Source organism: Lissotriton vulgaris, chromosome 11 (genome assembly GCF_964263255.1).
Source record: "Lissotriton vulgaris chromosome 11, aLisVul1.2, whole genome shotgun sequence".
NCBI lineage: Eukaryota > Metazoa > Chordata > Amphibia > Caudata > Salamandridae > Lissotriton > Lissotriton vulgaris.
In genome coordinates this window covers 43,195,395-43,213,706 of record NC_141699.1, presented here as the reverse complement: position 1 = coordinate 43,213,706, position 18,312 = coordinate 43,195,395, and the positions used below count along the sequence as shown (strand labels likewise).

At 49.2% G+C, this 18,312-nt stretch overlaps 1 protein-coding gene across 2 annotated transcripts in view; it reads left to right on the top strand.

Moving 5' to 3' along the window:
* The first annotated feature begins 518 nt into the window (after positions 1–518).
* The window catches only part of AACS (acetoacetyl-CoA synthetase), a 324,332-nt gene continuing 306,538 nt past the window's right edge, over positions 519–18,312 (top strand). Inside the window, exons 1-4 of one of the 2 annotated variants that reach the window (XM_086942682.1) lie at positions 519–1,144; positions 1,241–1,370; positions 1,471–1,759; positions 8,154–8,257. In XM_086942682.1, the coding sequence (XP_086798808.1) occupies positions 1,639–1,759; positions 8,154–8,257 (225 nt within the window). In that variant the 5' untranslated portion in view covers positions 519–1,144; positions 1,241–1,370; positions 1,471–1,638. Of the gene's footprint in view, positions 1,760–8,153; positions 8,258–18,312 lie in introns of both variants that reach the window. The other variant, XM_086942681.1, reaches the window with a different exon arrangement.

Here is an 18,312-nt window from a genome sequence, read left to right as displayed (position 1 = left end):
GCTCCTTTGACAGGCTGGGGCCCCCAGTGTGCTGTTTGAATGATGAAATACACCAATAATAAGTGCTCAGTGGGCCCCCAAGGGCCCCGGTGCCACTGCACCTGCTGCACCAGTGTAAGCTCCGCCCCTGTGTGATGTAAGCACAGAGGTCCCGCATAAGGCTCCTTGGACAGGCTGGGGCCCACACAGTGTGCTGTTTGAATGATGAAATACAGCAATAATAAGTGCTCAGTGGGGCCCCCAAGGGCCCCGGTGCCACTGCACCTGCTGCACCAGTGTAAGCTCCGCCCCTGTGTGATGTAAGCACAGAGGTCCCGCATAAGGCTCCTTGGACAGGCTGGGCCCCCACAGTGTGCTGTTTGAATGATGAAACACAGCAATAATAAGTGCTTAGGGCCCGCCCCCCTCCCCGCAGGGTCAGGCTGTGGCTCGCCTGGCGGGTTGGACATTGTGCTGTCTGCGCATGCTCACAAGGCGGCTGTCCTCGCATTCACGTGACGCTGGTCACGCTGCCCGTCCTCACTTTTAAGCGTGTCGTCACCGTGACGCGCTGCGTGCCGTGACAGATCGCACTACTTCCCGCCGTAGGCGGAGGGATACAGGGGCGGTTGTTTACTTGTCATGGGCGGGGCGGGGCCTCGGCTGGGGGCGGGCCTCACCTATAGGATCAGAAGCAGCAGAGAGGAGGGGCCAGAGCAGGACGGAGGGGCTGGGGCAGAGCAGCAGCTGCAGGAGGGAGAGGAGGGGATAGGAGCACCTGAGGGGAGAAGAGGCACCCCTGAAGGAGGGAGAGGAGCACCTGCAGGACACAGTGAAGCAGCATCTCTGCAGGAGGGAGAGGAGAGCAGAGCAGCACCCCTGGAGTGAAGAGACACCCCTGAAGGAGGGAGAGGAGAGATCAGCACCTGCAGGGAGAGGGGAGCAGCACCCCCTGAAGGAGGGAGGCGAGAAGGGAAGGAGCTGAAAAGCACCCCTTGCAGACACTGGATCAGCACTCCATAGGAAAAGGCCTGAGGATCACTCTTTGGAGATAGAGGACCTTCTGCAGTGACTGGAGAGAAGCCCCTCTACAGGCGTTGAGGCACAGCATCCCTTTAGGCAGAGAAGCCCCTCTGCAGGCGTTGAGGCGCAGCATCCCTTGTAGGTAGAGAAGCCCCTCTGCAGGTGTTGAGGCACAACATCCCCTGTAGGTAGAGGAAGATCACTCCCTGCTGTCACTGAGGCACAGCATCCCTTGTAGGTAGAGAAGCCCCTCTACAGGCGTTGAGGCAGAGCATCCCTTGTAGGTAGAGGAGGTGCACCATCTACAGACTTTGAGGCAGAGCATCCTTTGTAGGTGGAGGAGGAGCATTCCCTACAGTCATTGAGGAGTAGCATCTCTTGTATGTAAAGGAGCACCTTCTACAGTCATTAAGGAGTAGCATTCTTTACTGAGAGAGAGGAGTAGCGCCCTCTGCAGCTATTGAGGAGGAGCACTTCCTGCAGGCATTGAGGAGGAGCATTGCTTCTAGCTGTCGAGAACCATCCCCAGTAACGACAAGGACTACTTCTGCAGAACTTCCCCTTTTTGGAGTTGAGGGGCACCATTTTTAGTCAAACTGCTATTCTGCTCGCCTTTGACAGCAGACACCTCCTACCATGACAGGTTGCCCTGAGGAAATCCTGGGCTCCCAGGCGCTCTGGTTCCCTGACTCGAAGCGGAACACCAACATGGATCGGTTCCGAACTGGCCTGCAGGAGAGCTTTGGGGTGCGACTGGGTAAGTGCTAGGTGTGGGCCGGTGGCAGAAGAGAATCTGGGTAAATGGGTTGGAGATGGGCTATACAGGAGTTCCACTAGATGGTACAAGGTGGCATGGAACATAAGCCTGGCAAAGAAGAGGTTACAGGAATCATTGGGATAGGCAAGTGGTGAGTGGCAATCAGATAGTGGAAAGTGGATCCAGAGGAAGCTGGATGAGTACTTGGGTGTCCAAGACGAGCCATGGGGCAACGCGGTGTGCCTTTGTGAGGTTCGGGGGAATCCAGCTTCTCTAAGTGCTGTGGTGAATGGCAAGACGGGGCGCATGCAAAGCGCTACAATTTAGTAGAGTTACAGGGGAACCAGTGGGTGTGTGCTAGGAGGTGGTTATAGGGATTGAGGCTATATGCCCGAAGAGAGCCCACAGACCGGTCCGGAAAGAAAGCAAGGTGGCTGTGTCGTGTGAAGTGTACAAGCAAAATGATGGTAGAATTAGGAGGTGTGTACAGGCATGTAGGTAAGAGAATGAAACAGGATTTATAAAGCACAGCTAATCACCCGATAGGGTATTCAGGTGCTTGCAGGTCCCTGAGGCTTACTCGAACAGTCAGGGCTTGAGGGCCACTCGGAATTCCGTAAGTGAGGTGATGATCTGGAGTTGCGTGGGGAGGCTGTTACAGGTTTTTGCTACAATGTGGGAGAAGGAGCGTCTTCCACTTCTACTTCTGTAGATGCGGAGCATGTGGGCAAGTGAGAGGGAGGAGGTTCATAGTCTTTTCCACAGTTGGTGGACGTTCAGGTGGTGCTTAATGTTGATGGGACCTTGGTTGTGTAGACCTTTGTGTGTGTGGGTCAGCAGCTTGTATTGACATCTCTTCTGTATGGGAAGCGAGTGGGGTGTGATGTGGATTTGTCGGGGAAGGCTAAGGATGAGTCTGGCTACGGCGTTCTGTATTGTCTGAAGTCTCTGTTGGAGGTGTGCAGTAATTCCTATATAGAGGGTGGTGCAGTAGTCCCGTCAATTGGTGATGAGGGCCTGTGTCACAGTGTTTCTTGTGTGTAGGGCTAGCCATTTGAAGATCTTACATAGCATAGAGTGAGGGAGACAGCGTTGATCCGTGATTTCATGGTGAGCTTGTTGTCAATGATGATTCAGAGGTTTATGGTGTGGTTGGGGGGAGTGGGTGCGGGTCCTAGGTCTGATGGACACCAGGAGTCCTTTCGTCTGAAGCTGCTGTTGCCGAAGAGCAGTACGTCTGTCTTATCTGTGTTCAGCTGCAGGGAGTCGTTCTTCATATAGTCGGCGACGATTGCCATGCATCTGTGGAACTTGGTTCTGGTGGTGATCGGGTCGTTGATGAGTGAGAGGGTGAGTTGGGTGTCATCTGCTTAGGAAATTATGTTGAGACCGTGGGATCTGAGGATGTTGGCTAGCGGGGTCATGTATTCACTGAAGAGCGTGGGGCTGAGGAATGAGCACTGGGGGGGACACCTCAGGTGATCTCTTTGGGTTCGGTGGTGAACGGTGGGAAGTGGATCCTTTACGTTCATCCAGTGAGGTAGGAGGAGATCCATCAGCACACACATGAGCAACAGTGGGATCTAGGGCTCAGGGCTTGTTGACTTAACGGCTGAAGGAAGTAAATGTAGGCAACAGAAAAGGAATATTGGGGTGAGAGATCCTGGTTCAGTGACTAAAATAGTTTTACAGGTTTAGGAGTTACATAGGTACTGATGGTGTGCAGGGAAACCTTACGGCAAGGCTAGGTGAGTGCATAGGGTGCCCTGCCTGAGGTGCAGAAGAAGAGTGTGAGGAGGCGGTGTAAGTTACCACTCTTGTTTGGGGTAATATCCTTTTCCATCTGTGATTGTACAACACTGTCATGCTTTACACAGGGCCTGGTTTTGTACTTTATACACCCACATTTTAAATATAGTATAAGTCAACGGGCATCTGGGAATTGAATGCAGGGACACAAATGTACCCCCTCTAATTGCCTTCTAGGGATGATAGTGACTTAGACACTCGGATTCCTTTAAATTTTTGTATTATTCTCCAAGTAGTTCATGATAATCCTATACACCTTCCTACTTAACGAACAGTCATAATTTGACCAGCTGCTCTGCAGTCTAGTCTATTCCATCAGATTCAATTATTTGACTAATCCCAAAGTACTGTAACTGGGAAGTTGTTCGATCTGAATTGGCTCCTCTAGAAAATGCATTTCCAGTAAGCATACTTGTCATACCCTTCTTTGTTTGATAATCCACCATCATTCCTCACTATCTCATCCCCCATGTACTCCATCTCTCTTCCACAATTCTCGCAGATTGAGGCTAAGGAATGGCTGAGTATTTCTCCAACTATTGTTTAAAATGCTTGGATCAACCCACAGGCTAAAGCTACCACATTTCTTTGGTTTTATTACAGCAATTGAAAGCCAGTCTGAAAGTTCTGTTTTACTCTATTTTCCCCCTCACCATCTCACCACCTCCCCTTCTTTCTGTCCTATTTTTAAGGTTACGTACATGTAGCAGGGTTGGCGATAGTATGATGAGCTTTTTACTATGATAGTTAACACATTTTATATGGTAGGTAGCTATAAAACCTATTGTACATTCAGTGTGTTTCTGGGGAGTTTCTCTCTGGGTTTGGAAGTTCATCATCCTTTACAGTGGGAATAGGAGTACAGGACATTTTAAGATTTTAATTAATTAATGAGGGCCATCTTAAAGAAGTGGAGTGAATTAATAGCTTGCAGGTCTGCCAGGTATGACTTGCAATGGAGAGGGCCCAATTGGTTAAAGCACACAATCCGGATGCTCATGTACATGCTCAAAAACAAGCTTTAAGAAGGCGATTGGTCGGAGAGGAAGATGGGTTGTGGAAGGTTAATGCACTGTGATGTAGTGTTCTTTAAAAAGATGACTGTTACATTTTTTCCGAAATTGGAGCAGCGTTTCGGATGGCACATGGTTTCCACCTATGCACCCAGAACACAAATCCTGGGTGCATAGGTGGAAAAGATCAGTTGTCTAGTGTTTTCTTTCTCATACTTCTTAGTCTGCAGTCTGACAGTGTCCTGGCTGCAGATGTGCTGAGAACCACCAGAGATGGTGATCTTGTTTGTAAGATAAGTGAGGGTGCTGGTTGTGTTGGCTTTGTAACTAATGCAGCTACATTTGAAGATGGTGTGTGCTGGCAAGGGGAGCCATTGGAGTTCCATTAGCATTGGGGTGATATGATCATATTTCTTCAGACCCTTGATGCAGCAACTAGCATGCCCCAAAGGGAAGCCAGTGTGGAGTCTGGGAGACAGTGGAGTGGGAGACAGTGGAGTAGGACAGTATCACCATCCAGATTTGAGAGTATGGTGGCTTGAAGAGTAGTTCTGTGCGTTTTATAATAAGGAGAGGGCAAAATATCTAATACCCCTGCTGAAAACTCTTGGCTTCATACAAGTGAGACCAGCCTTGCTTTATCTTCAAAGACTACCGGATGCACATGTCACTTTTTGTGTTGCAAGTTTTCTAACAGCCGCATACAGAGGAAGAAACAAAAGAATCCCTAGAACTGTACCGTTTTAAACTAAAAACCAGTATATCAATTTTAACCCCTTTTTTATATACTATGATGATTAATCAAGTGACTCTTTTTACGGACGCTGTGTAAAATACATGTATTGTGGGCATTTTTAAAATGTTTTTAAATGTATGTATTTTTCTTGCCTTTTATGATTTTAACAAAAATCGAATAAAGTGTATTTTGATTGACTGATTGACTGAGTAGTTCTGAAGTTGCTTTCTGGAAGAAACGGTTTAATGTTCTTTAGAAAAAGAGCTGGTACCAGGTCATCTTCCACATTTTTTTTCCGTTTTTGGCAATGTGTTATTTGAGGGAGAGGTTGGTGTCCAGGGTGAATTTAAGTGATTTGGCATTCGATGAGGGTTGGGATTTGAGACCGTCATGGTTAATATCATTGAGCCAGATTTGTACAGTTTTTTGTTGTTGTTGGCAAATAACAGGAATTTTGTCTTGGTTGGGTTGAGCTTCAGGTAGACACTGGACATCCGATCTGAATGATGTTCAAGCAGTGTTTGAGGCATTGACTGTCCGAAGCAGAGGACACTTTCAAATAGTTGTGTAGTATTGGCATTTTTGGTGAAGTTTGATGCTGTGATCTGTGAGTAGTGCCCGAGCTGCTACATGTACAGGTTGAAAATCTCAGGAGACCATATGGAATCTTGTGGGACTCCGCATGTAGTAGGGCTCCTTTGTGACCTGGAGGTGTTTATTTGAACAAACTGGTGTCGGTTGGAAAGGCAGGAGGAGAACCAGTGCAGAACATTTCCGGTGAATCCCAAGCGCAACTCAAGGGTGTGCATGAGGGTGGTATGGTCAACGTCATCAAAGGCAGCTCAGAAGTCCAGCAATATCAGGAGGTAGGGTGTCTTCATCTGCGTTCAAGAGGGCATTGTTTGATGATCTGTAGGTGGGGGTCTCCATGCTGCAGTGTGATCTTATTCCAGACGGGTAGTTGTGCAGGAGATGGTAAGTATTGCTGTGATATTTAAGTTGAACATATACCGCTTTTTCAGTGCTCTTCCTGATGAATGATAGGGGAGTGATGGGCCGGTAGTTGAGGAAGTCTTCAGGGTCTAGTGGAGGTTTCTTTAGAAGTGGGAGGCCTGACGTGAGACCTGCTGGGAAGATGCCTTGAGTAAAGGAGGCATTGCCAGTCGTAAGTAGGGTGAAAAGAGCATTCCAGTGAGAGCTTTTATGAAAAGCGATGGTAAGACTGCTTCATAAAACGTGGCTTTGAGGGCGTTAAGTATGTCAGCCGGATCTGAGGGAGGCATGGGTTTGAAGGCTGACCATTTCGGGACTCTATGGGAAGGGGTGGGTGTGAGGGATGAAGCAGACTTAGTACTGCTGTCTGATCTTCTGTGTTTTTTCAGTGAATAAGCTAGTGTTGGCACTGCACGTCTCTGTGGAGTGAGGAATAGGTGGGTCCAGCAGGAGGTTATGCAGTGCTTGATTGAAGAGTGGTCTGCTTCTGTTGGTGGCGATGGTATTGTACTTTGCTTTGGCTGAGGCATTGAGCTGTATTTGTGTTGCGTGGAGGGTCTTCACTATCGAGGTCTTTGCAGTAAATATTTTCTTCCATTTACTTTCCTGTCTGCGGATGGGTTGTTTAAGCCAGCAAGGTCTTTAGAATACCAGGGGTCTGAAGGCTTTGGCTTGCACTGGCATGTTCTGCTTGGGTGTGGATGTTCACATAGCTTTCTAAAAACATGTGAAGTTGCTGAGAAGGATGTTGGCGTTGGACGTTGACTTGATGGGGTCAGAGATGAATGTAAGCATTAAGTTGTCAATTAAGAAGTCTTTGAATGATCTGAAACTTCTGTCTCCTTCTTTGTGTTCACCTTGATTAGTTAGTAGTAGGGTGAGCAGGGAGACAGGGATGGAAGAGTGGTCAGTCCAGTTCAAGTGTATGGGTGGTTTAGATTGGATTGTTTGTGATGTTGAGAAGATGATTGAGGATGTAGCCTTTGAAGCGTTTTGATTGTGTGAAATCCTGTACCACTTTGATTGTTTCGAGGAGGTTGAAGAGTATAGTGTGGGCATGTTGGATAGATGAGGAGGTGAGGAGAACAGAGAATTCATCAATGAAGTTCTCGCTTTGACTAGGAGGCCTGTAGATGAGCTGGAGCATGGCTGTTTGAGTTGCAAAGAGAGGGAAAATGCATATCTGCAGCTCCATGGATGTGATGTGAATGAGATTGGGTCTGTGCACTGTTTGAATGCTATGTGTGTGTCTAGTTTGTCTACGTCTGTTTATTGAGAGTATGGGGTGCTGGGGGAGGCACATGAATATCATTTTACAGTGTAGGTTTCACTGGAACGGGGGTTCAGGCCCAAGACCCTATGATGCCCTGACTGCTTACACCATTGTCAATGCCATCCCTTTTCAGGGGACGCCAGGCGGTGGGTTGCCTAGAAGAGTTGAGTGAAGTAGGCAGGAAGTGATGCCACTTCTTAGACAGATGTCTGATGGGAAAAGAGGGGTTCCACATGTGTCCCTGTACTGATGTTTCATGGCTTATATTCCACATTCTCCGCATTTCAGTTGGATAGGTGGATAATCCTTGGTTATATGAATCCAGCTCCTGAGTTCCTCTTTTTGATAAATTAGTGGTGTGCAGCACATCTGTCCCTGTATGGAACACCTCATCAGGATATAGAGGTGTTGTCTGCTTTAGCCTCTCGTTGGAGTGGCAAATTTTCATGCGTAACACACACAGGTACCTGCTGTCTTTGTCAGTACTTGTTTGACTATGTGTAGAGCAGGTTGTTTTGTTGCTCTCTGAGGTGAATGTCTTTCTGTAATGGAGTTGTTTGTATTTTTCAGCCAATTACAACGAGCTGTACCAGTGGTCTGTGGAGTCCTATCCAGATTTCTGGGCTGAGTTTTGGAATTTTAGTGGGATTGTTTCCTCTTGCCCATATGATGAGGTAAGTTCTTCATTTGTATCCATTCTTCACATCATGCTTTGACTGTTTAGCATCCTATGTGTTCACGTGGAGGTGGATCCAAGGTTGAGCATTCTATGTGTTCACGTGGAGGTGGATCCAAGGTTGAGCATCCTATGTGTTCACGTGGAGGTGCATCCAAGGTTGAGCATCCTATGTATTCATGTGGAGGTGCATCTAAGGTTGAGCATCCTATGTGTTCACGTGGAGGTGCAACCAAGGTTGAGCATCCTATGTGTTCACGTGGAGGTGGATCCAAGGTTGAGCATCCTATGTCTTCACGTGGATCCAAGGTTGAGCATCCTATATCTTCATGTGGAGGTGGATCCAAGGTTGAGCATCCTATGTGTTCATGTGGAGGTGGATCCAAGGTTGAGCATCCAATGTGTTCACGGGGAGGTGGATCCAAGGTTGAGCATCCTATGTGTTCATGTGGAGGTGGATCCAAGGTTGAGCATCCTATGTGTTCACGTGGAGGTGCAACCAAGGTTGAGCATACAATGCTTCACGTGGAGGTGCAACCAAGGCTGAGCATCCTATGTGTTCACTTGGAGGTGGATCCAAGGTTTAGCATCCTATGTGTTCACGTGAAAGTGTATCTAAGGTTGAGCATCCTATGTGTTCACGAGGAGGTGGATCCAAGGTTGAGCATCCAATGTCTTCACGTGGAGGTGCAACCAAGGTTGAGTATCCTATGTGTTGACGTGGAGGTGGATCCAAGGTTCAGAATCCAATGTGTTCATGTGGAGGTGCAACCAAGGTTGAGCATCCTATGTGTTCAAGTGGAGGTGGATCTAAGGTTGAGCATCCTATGTGTTCACGTGGAGGTGGATCCAAGGTTGAGCATCCTATGTGTTCACATGGAGGTGCATCCAAGGTTGAGCATCCGATGTGTTCACGTGGAGGTGGATCCAAGGTTGAGCATCCTATGTGTTCACATGGAGGTGGATCCAAGGTTGAGCATCCTATGTGTTCACGTGGAGGTGCATCCAAGGTGGAGCATCCTATGTTTTCACGTGGAGGTGCATCCAAGGTTGAGCATCCTATGTGTTCACATGGAGGTGCATCCACGGTTGAGCATTCTATGTGTTCCAGTGGAGGTGGATCCAAGGTTGAGCATCCTATGTGTTCACTTGGAGGTGCATCCAAAGTTGAGCATCCTATGTGTTCACGTGGAGGTGCAACCAAGGTTGAGCATCCTATGTTTTCACGTGGAGGTGCATCCAAGGTTGAGCATCCTATGTGTTCACATGGAGGTGCATCCACGGTTGAGCATTCTATGTGTTCCAGTGGAGGTGGATCCAAGGTTGAGCATCCTATGTGTTCACTTGGAGGTGCATCCAAAGTTGAGCATCCTATGTCTTCACGTGGAGGTGCAACCAAGGTTGAGCATCCTATGTGTTCACGTGGAAGTGGATCCAAGGTTGAGCATCCAATGTGTTCATATGGAGGTGGATCCACAGTTGAGCATCCAATGTCTTCACGTGGAGGTACAACCAAGGTTGAGCAACCTATGTGTTCAAGTGGAGATGGATCCAATGTTGAGCATCCTATGTCTTCACGTGGAGGTGGATCCAAGGTTGAGCATCCTATGTGTTCACGCGGAGGTGGATCCAAGGTTGAGCATCCTATGTGTTCACGTGGAGGTGCATACAAGGTTGAGCATCCGATGTGTTCATGTGGAGGTGGATCCAAGTTTGAGCATCCAATTTGTTCACGTGGAGGTGGATCCAAGGTTGAGCATCCTATCTGTTCACGTGGAGGTGGATCCAAGGTTGAGCATCCTATCTGTTCACGTGGAGGTGGATCCAAGGTTGAGCATCCAATTTGTTCACGTGGAGGTGGATCCAAGGTTGAGCAACCTATGTGTTCACGTGGAGATGGATCCAATGTTGAGCATCCTATGTCTTCACGCGGAGGTGGATCCAAGGTTGAGCATCCAATTTGTTCACGTGGAGGTGGATCCAAGGTTGAGCATCCTATGTGTTCACGTGGAGGTGCATCCAAGGTTGAGCATCCTATGTATTCATGTGGAGGTGCATCTAAGGTTGAGCATCCTATGTGCTCACGTGGAGGTGCAACCAAGGTTGAGCATCCTATGTGTTCACGTGGAGGTGCATCCAAGGTTGAGCATCCTATGTATTCATGTGGAGGTGCATCTAAGGTTGAGCATCCTATGTGTTCACGTGGAGGTGCAACCAAGGTTGAGCATCCAATGTCTTCACTTGGAGGTGCAACCAAGGTTGAGCATCCTATGTGTTCATGTGGAGGGGGATCCAAGGTTGAGCATCCTTTGTGTTCATGTGGAGGTGGAGCCAAGGTTGAGCATCCTATGTCTTCACGTGGATCCAGGGTTGAGCATCCTATATTTCACGTGGAGGTGCATCCAAGGTTGAGCATCCTTTGTTTTCACATGGAGGTGGAGCCAAGGTTGAGCATCCTATGTCTTCACGTGGATCCAAGGTTGAGCATCCTATATTTCACGTGCAGGTGCATCCAAGGTTGAGCATCCAGTTCTGTTTGGTACTACGAGTAGGCTGGACACCCCGTGTGCTCAGTGTAGGTTCTTCTGTGATCTCTCAGGGTATCCTGTCTGCTGAGGTCTGTGTGGTACTACAAGTAGACAGGGCACCTAGTGTGCTCAGTGAGGTAGTTCTGTGATCTCACAGGCTGTCCTGTCTGCTCAGGCCTATGTAGTACTGTGAGTAGACTGAGCACCCCTTGTGCTCAGTGTAGGTGCTTCTGGGATCTCACAGGGTATTCTGCCTGCTGAGATCTGTGTGGTACTGTGAGTAGATTGGGCACCCCGTTTGCTCAGTGAGGTAGTTCTGTGATCTCACGGGTTATCCTGTCTGCTCAGGTTTGTGTGGTACTATGAGTAGATTGGGCACCCCGTGTGCTCAGTGTAGGGGTGTAGGTGGTTTTGTGATCTCACAGGTACCCTGTCGGCTCAAGGTCTGAGTAGTACTACGAGTAGGCTGGGCACCCCGTATGCTCAGTGTAGGTGGGGCTGTGACTGCCTTGAATATCCTGTGTGCTCAATGCAGATGGTAATATTTCGTCATGGTTCACTTGTGTGCTTGTTGCAGGTGATGCACTCACTGGGTTTTTATCCCTTTTGCTTTAGTTGTGGTCTTCCCAGAGCGGCTGGTGGTGGGGTGGCCACTGGAGGGGCGTAGCTAACGATAAAATGCTCTCCCTCTGCTGAAAGGTTATGTCTTAGCCAGATAAGACCAGACTTTTTAGAGAGTTGGGAAGATAGTTTGGGATAAGGTTCTGACAGGTGAGCCCAATCGCATTCCCTGCCAGTGTCTACCGGCTATTCCATGCTTTCTACGGAGTAGCACCTACAGACTGAGTGGAAGTGAGTGAGTAAATGCATGGAGTTTGTAGTCCTCAAGCATAGGAGCAGCGAAGAAAGCTTACGGACATACACCAGTGCTTGTGCATGCCAGGCGTGCACTTCCGAAGCCCACAACTTCTAGGTGAAGCTAGTGCATGTTGTTCTGGCTTCTCATGTGTGGCCTCTGTTCCCAAGTCCTCAGATTAGCCCGACGTTTCTCTAGGAAAGTGTATATTGACTACATGTATTGCCGGTACCAGTACGCTGTCCAGGAAATTACATGGACCCCATGTACCCACCATAATCGCAATCCATGCTGGTGTTGCTATGCCCGAATCCAATACATGGTGTTTGAGGGGCAGGTGTTGATTGGCTGTTGGCATATCATAGTGGGAAGGAGTAGTTGATTATTATGGCTTTTACTTGGATCTGAGGCTTTTCATTTTATTTGTTGTCTCCACAGCTCCACCTCTTTTTACTACACCCAGGACTTCTCCCTTACTCTGTTCACCCAGGTCCAAAGCCATAGGTTGTGTTTTGTGCTTTGTCTTCTGGCCTCTGTTTTGCAGCAGTGAAGGACGTCCAGGGAGCCGCAGTGACACAGAGCGAAGTCCATCCCTCGAAGATGTCCCTAGCTGGCTATTTCGGATATAGCAAAGAGGTCAATAAAATGAATTTAGTGTGTAAATGTTGCTTTTATTTATGGTGACATTTTAACGTAGAAAAATCCAAGGTGAATAAAACTCCTCATAAGTCTAATCTCATTGATAAATGTAGTGGAAAGATTTGGAATTAGGCAGGCATGCAGATAAGTATAGTGCTTCCATTTTACATACTGAGAAGCTAGCTGCTACTTCGTGCCGAAAGCTGTGAAACTCTTTCTTAAGTGGAAATCGGGCTTGAATTACTTTAAAGATAAATGAATAAAGAGCTTCCCTTATAAACTTCAGATCTTAGTACAATTCTTTCAAGCCCCAGTGACTTTTCAAATGTACTCTGTAATGCTTCTGGGTGGGCATTACCTTCCTAGTGGTGGCTTTCAATCCTGGGCTTCTCCCTTCTCTTTTGCCATCTTTAATTGAGGACGTTTGGGCGTACCACTCTCTGTCGACACCTCTGGAAAGGTCACATAACTCCTCACTTCTGCTTACACGGTTCTTCAGGTGTACCACCATGAGGATGGTTTCCGAGCATAGGTTCTTCAGGTGTCCCACCATGAGGATGGTTTCCGAGCCTAGGTTCTTCAGGTTTACCACCATGAGGATGGTTTCCGAGCATAGGTTCTTCAGGTGTCCCACCATGAGGATGGTTTCCGAGCCTAGGTTCTTCAGGTGGGAGACGTACCACCATGAGGATGGTTTCAGAGCCTAGGTTCTTCAGGTGTACCACCATGAGGATGGTTTCCGAGCCTTGGTTCTTCAGGTTTACCACCATGAGGATGGTTTCCGGGCCTAGGTTCTTCAGGTGGGAGATGTACCACCATGAGGATGGTTTCCGAGCTTTGGTTCTTCAGGTGGGAGATGTACCACCATGAGGATGGTTTCCGAGCCTTGGTTCTTCAGGTGGGAGACGCACCACCATGAGGATGGTTTCCGAGCCTTGGTTCTTCAGGTGTTCCACCATGAGGATGGTTTCCGAGTCTTGGTTCTTCAGGTGTCCCACCGTGAGGATGGTTTCCGAGCCTAGGTTCTTCAGGTGTTCCTCCATGAGGATGGTGTCAGAGCCTAGGTTCCTGAGGTGTACCACCATGAGGATGGTTTCCGAGCCTTGGGTCTTCAGGTGTACCACCATGAGGATGGTTTCCGAGCCTAGGTTCTTCAGGTGGGAGATGTACCACCATGAGGATGGTTTCCGAGCCTTGGTTCTTCAGGCGTACCACCATGAGGATGGTTTCAGAGCCTAAGTTCTTCAGGTGTACCACCATGAGGATGGTTTCCGAGCCTTGGTTCTTCGGGTGTACCACCATGGGGATGGTTTCTGGGCCTAGGTTCTTCAGGTGGGAGATGTACCAACATGAGGATGGTTTCCGAGCTTTGGTTCTTCAGGTGGGAGATGTACCACCATGAGGATGGTTTCCGAGCCTTGGTTCTTCAGGTGGGAGATGCACCACCATGAGGATGGTTTCCGAGCCTTGGTTCTTCCGGTGTACCACCATGAGGATGGTTTCCGAGCCTTTGTTCTTCCGGTGTCCCACCATGAGGATGGTTTCCGAGTCTAGGTTCTTCTGGTGTCCCACTATGAGGATGGTGTCAGAGCCTAGGTTCTTCAGGTGTACCACCATGAGGATGGTTTCCGAGCCTTGGTTCTTCAGGTGTACCACCATGAGGATGGTTTCCGAGCCTAGGTTCTTCAGGTGGGAGATGTACCACCATGAGGATGGTTTCCGAGCCTTGGTTCTTCAGGTGTCCCACCATGAGGATGGTTTCCGAGCCTAGGTTCTTCAGGTTTACCACCATGAGGATGGTTTCCGAGCATAGGTTCTTCAGGTGTCCCACCATGAGGATTGTTTCCGATCCTAGGTTCTTCAGGTGTACCACCATGAGGATGGTTTCTGAGCCTTGGTTCTTCAGGTGGGAGACGTACCACCAAGTGGATGGTTTCCGAGCCTAGGTTCTTCTGGTGTCCTACCATGAGGATGGTTTCCGAGCCTAGGTTCTTCAGGTGGGAGACGTACCACCATGAGGATGGTTTCAGAGCCTAGGTTCTTCAGGTGTACCACCATGAGGATGGTTTCCGAGCATAGGTTCTTCAGGTGTCCCACCATGAGGATGGTTTCCGAGCCTAGGTTCTTCAGGTGTACCACCATGAGGATGGTTTCCGAGCCTAGGTTCCTCAGGTGGGAGACGTACCACCATGAGAATGGTTTCAGAGCCTAGGTTCTTCAGGTGTACCACCATGAGGATGGTTTCCGAGCATAGGTTCTTCAGGTGTCCCACCATGAGGATGGTTTCCGAGCCTAGGTTCTTCAGGTTTACCACCATGAGGATGGTTTCCGAGTATAGGTTCTTCAGGTGTCCCACCATGAGGATGGTTTCCGAGCCTAGGTTCTTCAGGTGGGAGACGTACCACCATGAGGATGGTTTCAGAGCCTAGGTTCTTCAGGTGTACCACCATGAGGATGGTTTCCGAGCCTTGGTTCTTCAGGTTTACCACCATGAGGATGGTTTCCGGGCCTAGGTTCTTCAGGTGGGAGATGTACCACCATGAGGATGGTTTCCGAGCTTTGGTTCTTCAGGTGGGAGATGTACCACCATGAGGATGGTTTCCGAGCCTTGGTTCTTCAGGTGGGAGACGCACCACCATGAGGATGGTTTCCGAGCCTTGGTTCTTCAGGTGTACCACCATGAGGATGGTTTCCGAGCCTTGGTTCTTCAGGTGTCCCACCATGAGGATGGTTTCCGAGCCTAGGTTCTTCAGGTGTCCCACCATGAGGATGGTGTCAGAGCCTAGGTTCCTCAGGTGTACCACCATGAGGATGGTTTCCGAGCCTTGATTCTTCAGGCGTACCACCATGAGGATGGTTTCCGAGCCTTGGTTCTTCAGGTGTACCACCATGAGGATGGTTTCCGAGCCTAGGTTCTTCAGGTGGGAGATGTACCACCATGAGGATGGTTTCCGAGCCTTGGTTCTTCAGGTGTCCCACCATGAGGATGGTTTCCGAGCCTAGGTTCTTCAGGTTTACCACCATGAGGATGGTTTCCGAGCATAGGTTCTTCAGGTGTCCCACCATGAGGATTGTTTCCGATCCTAGGTTCTTCAGGTGTACCACCATGAGGATGGTTTCTGAGCCTTGGTTCTTCAGGTGGGAGACGTACCACCAAGTGGATGGTTTCCGAGCCTAGGTTCTTCTGGTGTCCTACCATGAGGATGGTTTCCGAGCCTAGGTTCTTCAGGTGGGAGACGTACCACCATGAGGATGGTTTCAGAACCTAGGTTCTTCAGGTGTACCACCATGAGGATGGTTTCCGAGCCTAGGTTTTTCAGGTGTCCCACCATGAGGATGGTTTCCGAGCCTAGGTTCTTCAGGTGTACCACCATGAGGATGGTTTCCGAGCCTAGGTTCCTCAGGTGGGAGACGTACCACCATGAGGATGGTTTCAGAGCCTAGGTTCTTCAGGTGTACCACCATGAGGATGGTTTCCGAGCATAGGTTCTTCAGGTGTCCCACCATGAGGATGGTTTCCGAGCCTAGGTTCTTCAGGTTTACCACCATGAGGATGGTTTCCGAGCATAGGTTCTTCAGGTGTCCCACCATGAGGATGGTTTCCGAGCCTAGGTTCTTCAGGTGGGAGACGTACCACCATGAGGATGGTTTCAGAGCCTAGGTTCTTCAGGTGTACCACCATGAGGATGGTTTCCGAGCCTTGGTTCTTCAGGTTTACCACCATGAGGATGGTTTCCGGGCCTAGGTTCTTCAGGTGGGAGATGTACCACCATGAGGATGGTTTCCGAGCTTTGGTTCTTCAGGTGGGAGATGTACCACCATGAGGATGGTTTCCGAGCCTTGGTTCTTCAGGTGGGAGACGCACCACCATGAGGATGGTTTCCGAGCCTTGGTTCTTCAGGTGTACCACCATGAGGATGGTTTCCGAGCCTTGGTTCTTCAGGTGTCCCACCATGAGGATGGTTTCCGAGCCTAGGTTCTTCAGGTGTCCCACCATGAGGATGGTGTCAGAGCCTAGGTTCCTCAGGTGTACCACCATGAGGATGGTTTCCGAGCCTTGATTCTTCAGGCGTACCACCATGAGGATGGTTTCCGAGTCTTGGTTCTTCAGGTGTACCACCATGAGGATGGTTTCCGAGCCTAGGTTCTTCAGGTGGGAGATGTAGCACCACGAGGATGGTTTCCGAGCCTTGGTTCTTCAGGCGTACCACCATGAGGATGGTTTCAGAGCCTAAGTTCTTCAGGTGTACCACCATGAGGATGGTTTCCGAGCCTTGGTTCTTCAGGTGTACCACCATAGTGATGGTTTCTGGGCCTAGGTTCTTCAGGTGGGAGATGTACCACCATGAGGATGGTTTCCGAGCTTTGGTTCTTCAGGTGGGAGATGTACCACCATGAGGATGGTTTCCGAGCCTTGGTTCTTCAGGTGGGAGACGCACCACCATGAGGATGGTTTCCGAGCCTTGGTTCTTCAGGTGTTCCACCATGAGGATGGTTTCCGAGCCTTTGTTCTTCAGGTGTCCCACCATGAGGATGGTTTCCGAGCCTAGGTTCTTCTGGTGTCTCACTATGAGGATGGTGTCAGAGCCTAGGTTCTTCAGGTGTACCACCATGAGGATGGTTTCCGAGCCTTGGTTCTTCAGGTGTACCACCATGAGGATGGTTTACGAGCCTAGGTTCTTCAGGTGGGAGATGTACCACCATGAGGATGGTTTCCGAGCCTTGGTTCTTCAGGTGTACCACCATGAGGATGGTTTCCGAGCCTTGCTTCTTCAGGTGTACCACCATGAGGATGGTTTCCGAGCTTAGGTTCTTCAGGTGGGAGATGTACCACCATGAGGATGGTTTCCGAGCCTTGATTCTTCAGGTGGGGAGACGTACCAACATGAGGATGGTTTCCGAGCCTAGGTTCTTCAGGTGTCCCACCATGAGGATGGTTTCCGAGCCTTGGTTCTTCAGGTGTCCCACCATGAGGATGGTTTCCGGGAGCCTAGGTTCTTCAGGTGTCCCACCATGAGGATGGTTTCCGAGCCTTGGTTCTTCAGGTGGGAGATGTACCACCATGAGGATGGTTTCCGGGCCTAGGTTCTTCAGGTGGGAGATGTACCACCATGAGGATGGTTTCCAAGCCTTGGTTCTTCAGGTGGGAGAAGTACCACCATGAGGATGGTTTCCAAGCCTTGGCTCTTCAGGTGGGAGATGTACCACCATGAGGATGGTTTCCGAGTCTTGGTTCTTCAGGTGGGAGACACACCACCATGAGGATGGTTTCCAAGCCTTGGTTCTTCAGGTGAGAGACATGCCATCATCAGGATGGTATCTAAGCCTTGATTCTTCAGGTCCTGTCTCAGGTGTATAAATGCATTTCTGCAGATTATAATTGACAAGTTGTCGAATCGCTGTTAGTTTTATGCTTACCTCTTACTGAAATCTCAGCTGGATCCAGCAGCAGGTGTCTCAGCTGTGAAGAAAGCAGAACTCCTTGAGGCTGGATGTGCGAAGGGGAAGATTGTGAACGAGGGATACTTTGGAGCTAACACAACGGCAGAAGAGAGCCGAGAAATTGCTTATGATGATCTGTGAACTTCTTAGCAGCAGGAATACCGGCTGCCTATCATTTACAATGTAATCTTGATCTAGATGAACAGTCAGATGAATATTCTATGGTTGCAGCTCACCTCGGTTGTCACCACAGGTGATCTTCCTCTGTTTACTTGGGCACAGGATGTACAAATAAAGGTTTGATGCCTCGTGGACCTTTTCTGCTCGAGACATCTGTGATGCTGCAGGTCCCTGCTACAGCTTTTTACACCCTACATCTTCAACGGGGTCTCCGCAGTCCGCGTCCAGAGCCATCACTGAGGTCTGGAGGCACGCCACGTCCAGAGCCATCACTGAGGTCCGGAGGCGCTCTAAGTCCAGAGCCGTCATTAAGGTGTCCAGACACTCCACCTCAATCAATCAATCAATCAAAGCATTTGTATAGCGCGCTACTCACCTGGAGGGTCTCAAGGCGCTTGTGGAGGGGGG